Source organism: Cibotium barometz, chromosome 50 (assembly GCF_041138505.1).
Source record: "Cibotium barometz isolate CiBa-2024 chromosome 50, ASM4113850v1, whole genome shotgun sequence".
In the NCBI taxonomy this organism is placed as follows: domain Eukaryota; kingdom Viridiplantae; phylum Streptophyta; class Polypodiopsida; order Cyatheales; family Cibotiaceae; genus Cibotium; species Cibotium barometz.
Genome location: NC_141095.1, coordinates 24904740 through 24916776, shown reverse-complemented (window position 1 = coordinate 24916776; position 12037 = coordinate 24904740). Strand labels below are relative to the sequence as shown.

General features: G+C 39.0%; 1 protein-coding gene across 1 annotated transcript; it reads left to right on the top strand.

Moving 5' to 3' along the window:
- The first annotated feature begins 2721 nt into the window (after positions 1-2721).
- On the top strand, positions 2722-5759 carry LOC147609970 (polyphenol oxidase I, chloroplastic-like). Its single transcript, XM_086787140.1, has 2 exons — positions 2722-3658; positions 4771-5759. The coding sequence occupies exons 1-2, from the start codon at positions 2889-2891 to the stop codon at positions 5636-5638; spliced, it is 1638 nt and encodes a 545-aa protein (XP_086643266.1). The 5' UTR covers positions 2722-2888; the 3' UTR covers positions 5639-5759.
- The last annotated feature ends 6278 nt before the right edge of the window (positions 5760-12037 follow it).

The following is a 12037-nucleotide window of genomic DNA, read 5'->3' as shown; positions in this document are numbered from 1 at the left end:
CATTTTTAATGTATATGAAGGGCTGGAATGAATCTCAAAGCCATGTCATGCTAGTTTTTGCTAACTAATGTATGATTGCGTGATAACAAATCTATCAATCAAGTTTTATGTTTTCACTCAAGTTTGAAATATTGTAATCAAAGGTCAATATGGTAATGGTGTGCTGGTTTTACAAGTATGGAACATCATCAAGCCTGTAACATATCCTTGATTCTATTCCATTTAATCATAAAAATTCATAATATTTATAAAATATTCAGATTTAATAGCACTTGACCAGATCTAATAGATTACATCATGCTTCATGAGAAAAAAAAATTTATCTAGTAACTATAATCATTTCTAAGTCTGATCAATCCAAAAATAATAATAATCGCTAATACAATTATGCAAATCCAACGAGATATTCACCAACAAAAATCTAGCCAATCTAGGGCTTTCTCTTATGCATGTCCATACAACCTCCACACTGGACGTCACAGCTATCCCGGGTATGCCTCCTTCTCGATCTTGTCCTCTCTAGGTTCTACCACAAGGCTCCTAGATGGCTTCAATCTCATTCATTGTCTAACAGGTAAATAGTACCATCCGACCCAATTCTCTCTCTCTCTCTCTCTCTCTCTCTCTCTCTCTTCCTATGCAGAATCACATCAAGGCTCTTAAAGAGATACCCCAAAAACAACCCATGAAAATTAGTTAGACTACAATGCACGCAAAAGATAAAGAAATCAATCTTTTCTAAAAACACGTTCTTTAACCAAAATAAAAACGTTTTGGAAAGTGGTGCCATATTTTTTTCATCAATATTGGCCAAACCGTGAGGAATATTTGAATGGTCTGAACATGGACTTTGTTTCTCTTATTATGATCTATCTTTCTTTAGTTCATGTCTCTAATAAATAAAGTTATCTACTCGTTCAATTTGATGTCCAGGCCTTGTTTCAAGTACCCGTTGTGGCTATGTTTACAATATAAACCCCCATACGAGTTTCCTTTAGTGTAAACTACCCACTATGACCCTCGTATACATTATCTAGAGATCACTTACAAATGACAGCACAAAACATGCATAAATGCCCCAAAATTGACCAAAATCGACATCTCTAAAATCACTCAATTATTGACCAAATTAATCTTTTATGTCCTCCAAGTATTTTTCACTTATAAACATTAAATACAGATGCTAAAGTTAAGCAAGTCAACTGGACCCAAAAATACGTACATATCAGTACATTACAAAACCTCAATATATTCACGCATCACTAGCTGTTGTCTTTGAATAACCAAGATGAGGGGCTTTGTTTACACAAATTTTAGAGAATTACGGGTATGAAGGGAAAGTATAATTTTTACATGTGTCTAATGGACTATTGCCTCTTCTACCTTTGAGAATTCAAAGCTCTCAATTGATTGCCTCTACGAGAAAAGTGTCTCCATAAATATTTTTGAAATTTCACAAGGAAAATCCTATGGAAAAATTTGTACTAAGGCAACATGATCATTGCGAACATCTACCATATGCGCCTATACCTCTTGCCAAGTCAAGCAACCCCTCATAGCCACTTCTTCCTACTCTCAAGCTGCGTGCTTGTGCCCAAAGGTTGCGCTTGCAAAAGGGACAACAATCCTTTCCCTCGTGTACAAGTAGAGAGACAAAAGAGAAGTCCAATCCACGTGCACATCATTGCGTCCACATGATGCCTCCCCCACCATCCCTTCCTACCCACCGTGACTGTTGTCTTCGGATCTGACTCTTTCTACCGCCGCCCCATCCCAAAAAATCGTGTGCACGGCTCGAGGTGCATGGGTGCTAAAAAGCAACGAGAGAAGATATGATTCCATACAAGAACAATCCCGAAACACTTGTCCAAGAAGTGTGAAAACCATGATTTTTTTTAAAAGGCTATCAGTTGCACACACAGAGAGAGAGAGAGAGAGAGAGAGAGAGAGAGAGAGAGAGAGAGAGAGTTCAACTATGGGAGTTACAATACCGAAACCATGCACCATGCAAAGCAAGTTCATCGAGAGTTATAAAAAAGGAAACGATGCATTAATCAAAGTCTTCACTCTCATTCATGTTGCATGTAGAATATAGAAGCTTTAGAAAACCTTACAACATCTTTAGCCTTAATAGGTTTTTTATTTTCTCAACTCTCTTGAACAAATTAATGAATAAACATTGTTTGCAAATGTTGGGCCCCCTTAGTGATGGAAATCGTCATAAAGGGAAAAAATCAAGGCCTTTACACATTATACTGCATTGTAGGAGTTACTATAGTTTATTATTCTAAAGATGTACATTACCAATAGGTATAGTTTATTATATTGTAGAACGAGTCACATCAGCAATACATTTAGAATGAGTCTACGGAGTTTACCATGTCAAAACCTTTAAATTTTCTTTTAAATCTAACTGCACCTCTGAACAGCTTAATGGATAACTACAAAAGAGGACCCCAATATGGTTATAAACAGGCGCGTAACATTAAATGAGCCAGAGCTATCCTTGGAGGTCCATGACTAGAATTCGTGTAAACCGTGGGATTCTCATTGTCGTTAACAAGCCGGTCAGACGGACATTGCCGCGTTAGAAACGTCGAGCCGGCATCGATGGCCCTTGGAGCCGCGTTCGGTAGCTACTATATATTTGTAAAGCTTCAGAATCTCCTTCCATCTCGAATCTCATCAATTCGTTGTGTAGCAATGGGCATTCGGCTTAGCTCGCATATGTTAGTATAGTCGTAGTCTTTCTTGTTGTCTGTGTCTCTCTCTCCGTCCATCTCAAAAGTCACCACCAAAGAAAGCAATTGGCTGAGCTCGCTTGTTGTAATTCTTGTGAGATAAACCTTCTCTCTCTCTCTCTCTTTCTGTCTCTCTCTGCGTGGGGAATGGGGAAACCACCGGTGCATCCGCCGCTTTTGCTTCTCCTAGGCGCTGTTTTGCTGCTTTCTATTTTCTGTGTTGTTTGCGATGGGGCGCCCATTACCCCGCCCGATTTGTCCAAGTGTCAGCTGGCAATTGGAGCCTCGCCGGATCCCACACATCCAGTGACGCAAAAGCTCAATTGCTGCATTCCTGCCAAGGAGAAGGTGGTCGAATTCTCCTTCGACACGTTTTCCGTGTTGAGAAAGAAAGTAAGGAGGCCGGCGCAGCACGCCAAGGCCAAGTACATCAAAAAATACAACAAGGCCTACGAGCTCATGCGAGCGCTACCCAGCGACGATCCGAGGAGCTTCGCAGTGCAGGCCAACATACACTGCGCCTTCTGCAACGGAGCCTACAAGCAGAGGGACACCAACATAACGCTGCAAGTGCACTTCTCTTGGCTCTTCCTACCTTGGCACCGCTGGTACCTCTACTTTCATGAGCGCATCCTGGGCAGCCTTATAGGCGACCCCGGCTTTGCCCTTCTCTACTGGAACTGGGATAACCAGATTGATGGCAACACCATGCCCCCCTTCTTCAACATCAACGGTACCGCAGTCTACGATGCTAAGCGCGACCAGGCCAACTTGCCACCTTCTTTGGTTAGACTGAGTGTCTCATCGAACCGCTCCAACACCTTCTCCTCTCGTATCGTCCAGGAAAATCTCAACGTCATGTACCAGTCTGTCGTTACTTCATCCACTGCCGATATGTTCATGGGAGGCGCCTACAGGTAATATACCTTCCCTATTCAAAGTCCTTCGTTTTAATTATTTTCACTGGTTTTGATTTGTTATGCAGGAGAATTACTTATCCGATGTGAATTTTGAAAGTAATCATCACGATGGAAAACTTGGTTTACTGGTCATAAGTACAACAAAATGGATGCATTAGGGTAATCAAGACAAAAATAACCTGGAGAACTAGCCTCTCAACCTGGAAAACTTGGTTTACTGGTCATAAGTACAACAAAATGGATGCCCCTCAAGTAACCCTAATTGTGAGTAAGTGACAAAACCAAAATTGTGTCAACGCAAAGTTAGGGAAGGTGACCTTGTTCATGAGATGAGCCGGACAAGTTATTTGGCCAAAATAGTTATAATACTAAATGTCAAAACACATAGATAAAAATTTTGAGATAATCTCCCATAGCTGCACACTCCCAAAGACACTCCGTCGCTTAGGAGGATCTGCAATCATGATGGCAAATTTCTTCGTATGTTTTCAGCGATGGGGAGAACCTGGTGATTGTGTTCTCTCTCTCTCTCAGGCTTTTGAGCAATGTTGGTTGAGTCCGTGTTCCGTGCTCTTTCACTCTCCGGGGCTATTGAACCTTTCCTCCTCTTGTACCGGGGCTGAAGCGTCTCCTTGTCTCTCTGATATGCTATTGAACCTTTCCTCCTCTTGTACCGGGGCGGTGGCATAAAAAAAACAAACATGTATAATAGATGAAAGTTTGGTGCAATTAAACGTGAAAATAGAGCTATTGGCTTTGGGACGCAAGGGAAAAAAAATTTTAATCTCCAGGTGAAGCTTCACAATTGAAGGTAAAATTTAGGTATTTGGCCTTGGGACGCAATCTCATATTAAATCTAATAGCAGACACGTATAAAGAAACTGCAAGGGCATCTTGTTATTCGTTTGTAATAGTATAATAATCCTTTGTGCATTGACCACGAATTATATTACCAAATTTTTTGTCAGCTCGTAGACATTAGTTTGGAAGGAAACGAGCACTGGGCGATGGCGCAGCTTAAGTAGGAAGTCAAATAATAGTATAAAATTTAAAAAAAAAACTTTTTTGGTCTATTCTCGACCTGATTAATAATCTGTTTGTGAATGCAGGGCCGGCTTGGATCTGTCCAATGCAAGCGTGGTGAACGCTCCTCTCGGAGGAGCCCTGGAGATGAACGCCCACAGCGGCATCCATTTCTGGACAGGCGACCCTAACGCGGAGCTGCGCGGGGACATGGGTGTGTTCACAACTGCGTCCCGGGACCCTATCTTCTACGCCCACCACGGCAACGTGGACAGGCTCTGGGAGGTTTGGAAGTCTATTCCGGGCGGGCGCCGGACAGACCCCAAAGACCCAGACTTCTTGGACGCAGAATTTCTCTTCTACGACGAGAACGCCAACCTAGTGAAGGTGAAAGCCAGGGACGCCCTCGACATCAACAAGCTTGGGATCAAATATAAGAAAGCGGAGAAAGGAGATGACCTCTGGCTCAATTTCTCACCCTTGCCTGCCTCCAATGGCAGCCAAGTCTCGTACGCAAAAGCTCACGGTGCCCAAGCGATCAGCCCCGCATCATCCTACACCAAAAGCAATCCCATACACCTGGGCTCCAACCTCACCGTTCTTGTGAAGCGCCCCTCGGACAAGAAGCCTGACGGACTAGAAGAAGTCCTTCTCATTCAAGGCTTGGAAGTCATCCGAGAAGCCTATGCTCACTTGCAGGTCTTCGTTAACCTTCCGCAAGCCAACGCCACCACCCCCATCTCCAGTGCTGAGTACGTGGGCTCATCCAACATCGTCCCTACCCCTGGCAGCTCCAAGCACTTGATAACAAACATCATGCTGGAAATTGGAGACAACATCAACAGGATCGGCATCCAGGACGAAGAGTGGGTGGTCATCACCATCTTGGTGCAATCAGAGGCACCCAATTCAGGCAGTGTTACCATCCAAGGCATGAAGATCTACTACCAGTAAAACGGCGGTCATGTTTCCCCCCCTTGCACGTGTACCCGCCCATAGCAAGAGAAGGGTTGTGGAAATCTACACCCGTGTGTAAACTCCCTAATTCATTTAAAGGAAAATAAAATCCCTAATTCACTTAAAGGCCAGTGATCATTCAAGGAAACTTCTTTATTTATCTTATCTTACTATATATAAAAGGAAAAGCCATGTGGACTTTTCTTACTGCCACGTGACAACTTTTTTAGGCATCTATTAGCAAGACATGGGTTGAGGTGGTCTCCTATATAAAAATATTTGGAACAAGAGAAATATTGTATTATTCAAAAGACTAACTTGTCATATACGTCAAGCTTTTTAGAGAAGCTTAGCTCAACTCCTAGATAGTGTTCTTTAGATTTGTTAACTCCATAATAGCTTGCGCAAGCTCTTCTTCTTCCACTGACAATTGGTTCCTTAACTCCTTTCATTCTTGTTCCTCACTCACCTGGTTTGCTTTGATGCTGTTAACTTTCTCTTCATACTTTTCTCGAGCTTCATTCACAGCAAGAATCTCTTCCACTTCAATTCATGATTGTTGAGCTCGGCAGACAGTCTTATCCACTTTGAGAATCATCTTCATCCGCACATATAGAGCACTCTTCAGGCCAGGGCATTTGAGTGAGACTACGTTTTGAAACACTGCATAATTTCTCATATTCCAAACACACCAAGGATATTCAACTCTTATTACATTCCAGATCCTTGATGAGCATCCAGTAAAATCACCAAGAAGAATTTGTTTCCATGTTCCCTAAGTAACACTGACCGGGGTAAGGCATTGGTGAATCAAATCCAAAACACTTTTATTAAATTTGCAAGAAATAAATAGATGAGGAATTCTCTCTTCTTCATGTCTGCAAAACGGGGGCAAAATCCGTCTCCAATTCATAGTTTTTTTGGCTCTAGAGCATGTCCAGATTCCTTTATGCATAATGAGCCAAAGTAAGATTGATTTTTTTAGAGGAATAGTTTTTGACCAGATTTTAGAAAAGCGGAATTCCCACTGTTTTCTATCCCAGAGGATGTTCCATTTAGAGTTTAATCTCACATGCATCAACATTCCATTGATATGTAGGGTAGAGATGGGTAGCAGCGAATTGGAATGTCCCCAATTAAATGCATCTAGGGTGAGGGGGCTTCTGCATTGTATGAGCATTGCCTTGTCAGAATCCCATTGGGTTATCCTGCATTGAATGAAAAGGAAATCCTCTCTATTGATTAGGTATATCATCCTTAGCTTGTCTGCTTCATACCATGTTTGAGTTGTGAAATCTCATATATCTTCCCAGCATTGAATTCCCTTTTTTAATAGTTTATGGGCTCTCTTCAAGCTATTAGTATCCACACTATTCTGTAGGCAGATGGAGAACCATATAGAGTCTTTACAAAAGAAGCTAGCAGCTTTCCTCGTGTTCTTCGATAGGTGAAGGAGTCCTTTTACTCTATTCCATGAATTGATGGATTAAGCATTAATGGATTCATAGAGCTTATGTATTACTACTTTACTGCATTACTACATATGGCTTATGTATTAAAATTTAAGCATATGGCTTATGCATTAAGCTTAATGCCCTTGTGCCCACATGGCCTTATGGTGTATGCATAAAGCTTTATGTAAGATTCATGAATAGAGCTCCTAGGATGCTTTGGGGTTCACCTAAAAATATGTAAGTGTAATAGGTGAGTTCATCATGAAGGGTATATTAATTCAAAAATGTTATAGAATTACATTTACATGAGGGGTTTTTTGAAACCAATTCCAGAAAAAAACCATAAGATTATGAAGAAAAAGGGGTCAAGTTCTTCTAGTGATTATGAGTCCCTTCGTGTTCAAAATCAAGATCATTGGGGCTGCAAACAAAAAATAATATTTATGTGTGATCGTTGTCGAGGATGTATGCGTCGACAACGTAGCATTACGATGAATCACATTTTAATGTATGGAAAATGGGAACGGACGTGGTCAATGCTAAGTATACTTTGCTTATATTGTAAGAATTTAATTAAGAATTAGTATTCAATGGAGACTCACATTGAAATACTCGTGCGTAGGATAATGTGCCACACCTTTCTATGTTAACTCATAGGCGGTGTCAAGAGTCCAAGCGTCGTATAGAGAAATGGCAGAGGCTTCATAAAACGTAGAAGTGGTGGAGGATTGGAATGATGGAGATGTAATCCCACCACCCTTTCCTCATGAGATGGTGGAGGAAGAGGTTTTAGAAGATATGGTGCGTGCTCTATTTGCCAATGAGCATCGTGAAAATGAAAAATCCATGGAAAATGATCACCTTTATAATGCGGCTTCGATCCCACTTTTTGAGGGATGCACATATTCCATTCTACGCGCTGCTCTCGAGTTGCTCAACTTTCAAACAATCTATGGATGGAGCAATGCAAGTTTGAATGTACTTCTTAAGTGAGTTTTCTACTTTCATAAATTGTCTACTTCTATTATAGATATATAAGAAGAAATTATTTTTTATATTAATTTATTTGATTGTTTTGTCGATAGGCTTTTGTCAAAGATGCTTCCTGTGAGATCCCTGTTCCCACCGAGCAACGGATTTGGAGTACTAGCAGCGGAAGTAGCACTTCTCGCGCGGGACAGGGGTCCCACACTCGGGGCCTCGCCCGCGGATATCCGGACAAGAGACTAATTCGTCGGTTTGTCCAAAACCGAAACCGGAAAAACTTCCTTTACCCGGAAAGCACGGGCGATTCCACCAGGATAACTCTTTACTCTAACGTAGTCAAGATCATTACTGATCAAACTGATCTGACTGCACCTTTAACGGTACTTGGTCAAATCAAGGAAGAACTTGCACTTGGATCATTGGGATCAACGCTTTTTTCCCCATCAAGAGGCACAGCCGTTGATTCCTATCCATAGAACAATTTCTATCCGGGATTTACTTCATCTATCGTAATAATAGAAATTAAATCTCGATTTACGGATCCATCAGTCCAGCCTAACCCCATCCGATCCCATGGGTTAGCCAACCGCCCAACCACTGTAGTGATGGGATCCAATTTGGAATTTGGTTAGGTTTTGTCCCGGGTACCAAGGAAAAGAGTTCCAAGGTCCCCTAGCCGGAAGTTCATGCAAACATAAAACTAGTCATACCACTTACACACCCAATATGAAATTGCCTTTTTCTTAGCATCAACTAGCTTTAAAACAATCCTTTAATAAAACCATTATGTCACTGATGACAATCCTCAAAGTCTCTGGTTGAATCCTTATTTCCATTCATTCTTTCATCGGTATACTTATGGCATCATTGGCAACCAAAACGCTCACCACCTGTTCTCTCAGGGGCCTTTTCCATGGTTCCTAGCTCATAGTAACCGGCAATATATTCATATAATAGAATGGAGTCTCCGTGGAAGATCAGCAAGATCAACCCACAGATCCATATAAAAGAGCCATGGACTCATCTGTTGAGGACCAGCAAGGTCAATCAACCAGATCCATGCCCGGTTTCAAAAAACAACTCTTACTCCTTATTCCAATATCTTCCACGACGCACGTGTGGGTATCTTCGGCGACCCAGAGCCCGAGCACCGTATGGTCAGCACCCTCTAGGATCCTTCGCAGGTGACCTAGCGCTTCACTCATAGGCCGCTTCCTTGGTCCCTCATCCACCATACCGGAAGCTCACCATTTAAATCGAGCCGAGGCTGGTCAAGACCTCGATCGACCTTGCTACGCGAGACGTCCTCCATTGACTCTCCGTCAGCAGTTGCAACTTTATCAGTTCAGTCTTCATGACCTTAATCCTCAAGACGGTCAAAATGCTTCTCCAGCATTCTTGACATAAAACAGTCATTTACAAACAGTCACAAATACAGTTTCTATAACGAACTCTTGTCTTTCCATATTATCCACTCTCGGACCACATTACTTATTCCACATTCCATTCAGTGTGTACTCGTTCTCATCCATTCACTCATATAGACTACATTATCTCACATACATCTTCATATTCATTATTCTACAAACATATCCATGTTCGTACGTCCACATCATACATCCAATTTCACATTCATACATACGCATCTACATGCATACATCCACATCTACATTCATACATCCATACCTCCATTTCCACATCCACACATCCACATTCATATTCATACATCCACATTCACATGCATACATCCATTTTCACATCCTCATTCATACATCCACATTCACATACATACATCCACATCCGTATCTACATCCATACATTCACATCCACCTCTTCATTCACAATCACATCCATACATCCACATCTACATACATACATCCACATCTGTATCTACATCCATACATTCACATCCACTCTTTATTCACAATCACATCCATACATCCACATCTACATACATACATCGATACATCCACATCTATATACATACGTCCATTTTTACATCCTCATTCATACATACACATCCACATACATACATACACATCCGTATCTACATCCATACATCCACATCCACAATAACATTCACATTCATACATATACATCTACATGTATATATCCACATCACATTCATACAACCATATTACATCCATTCTCGTCCTAACACATCCCATATACATCTTAACACATCCTAACTCATCTTAACACATTCTATCACATCTCATACACATCTTATCACATCTTTTTACATCTCATACACCTCTTATCACATCCTATCACTTTCCATACGCATCTTATCAAATCTTATCACATCTCATACACATCTTATCACATCTTTTTACATCTCATACACCTCTTATCACATGCTATCACTTTCCATACACATCTTATCAATTCTTATCACATCTCATACACCTCTTATCACATCCTATCACTTTCCATACGTATCTTATCAATTCTTATCACATCTCATACACCTCTTATCACATCTTATCACATTTCATATCTTTTAAAAAAAAAAAAGAGAATTCTTATATTTGATATAAGATTTCTCTACACATTTATTTATACATAAATTCCATTTAAGGAGACTAACACTTTCGAAATTAAAATTAATCTTTTATGCATCTTCTTATGCATAATTTCAATTTGGTAGAGAATTACACTTTTAGAATAAAAGAATTTCTCTTATGCATCTAAATTAAGCATAAAATCCATTTATGAGGAAAATCACACTTTTAGTATAAAAAGAATATCTTTTATGCATACCTATATGCATGAAATCCAATATGATAAAAGTAACACTTTTGATATAAAATTTTTTCCTTTATGCATACTTCTATGCATGAAAATTAAAAATGATAAAAGTAACACTTTTGATATAAAAATTTTTCCTTTATGCATACTTCTATGCATGAAAATTAAAAATGATAAAAGTAACACTTTTGATATAAAAATTTTTCCTTTATGCATACTTCTATGCATAAAAATTAAAAATGATAAAAGTAACACTTTTGATATAAAAAAATTTCCTTTATGCATACTTCTATGCATGAAAATTAAAAATGATAAAAGTAACACTTTTGATATAAAAATTTTCTTTTATGCATGAAAATTAAAAATGATAAAAGTAACACTTTTGATATAAAAAAATTTTCTTTTATGCATACTTCTATGCATGAAAATTAAAAATGATAAAAGTAACACTTTTGATATAAAATTTTTTCCTTTATGCATACTTCTATGCATGAAAATTAAAAATGATAAAAGTAACACTTTTGATGTAAAAAATTTTCCTTTATGCATACTTCTATGCATGAAAATTAAAAATGATAAAAATAACACTTTTGATATAAAAATTTATCCACTATGCATACTTCTATGCATGAAATAAAAATGGTAAAAATAACACTTTTGATATAAAAATTTATCCATTATGCATACTTCTATGCATGAAATAAAAATGGTAAAAATAACACTTTTGATATAAAAATTTATCCATTATGCATACTTCTATGCATGAAATAAAAATGGTAAAAATAACACTTTTGATATAAAAACTTATCCTTTATGCATGATATCAAAATTCAATTTCTCCATGATTGTAATGAAATTCGTCAATTAATCTAGGATGATAATTCCTAGAATATGGTAGGAAGTCCTCTTTTTATGCTTTGAATGAAATTATTTTATGCATAATTTTTATAAAAATTTTGCCATAGCTCCGCTGCTATGACTGATAAATCTCAATTTTTCTAAGGGATAATGCTTATCATTAAGGAAATAATTAAAATGATCTCTAATTGGATTATTAATCCATAATGGATTGAATCATCAATATACATAAACTAAAAGCATAGAAAAAAGCCATTAATTTGACCTCAAGCATAGCTTAATCTTGGGTTAAGGAAAAGCTTTATGAAAAGCTTGATTTGGATTGAGAACGGGTCATGAGTATGAC

Bases quoted from the DNA above. Each gene is read 5' to 3' on its own strand.
- LOC147609970 (XM_086787140.1), top strand. From the start codon at position 2,889: ATGGGGAAACCACCGGTGCATCCGCCGCTTTTGCTTCTCCTAGGCGCT. The intron at 3,659-4,770 runs GTAATATACCTT...TTGTGAATGCAG, and splicing joins TTCATGGGAGGCGCCTACAG to GGCCGGCTTGGATCTGTCCA.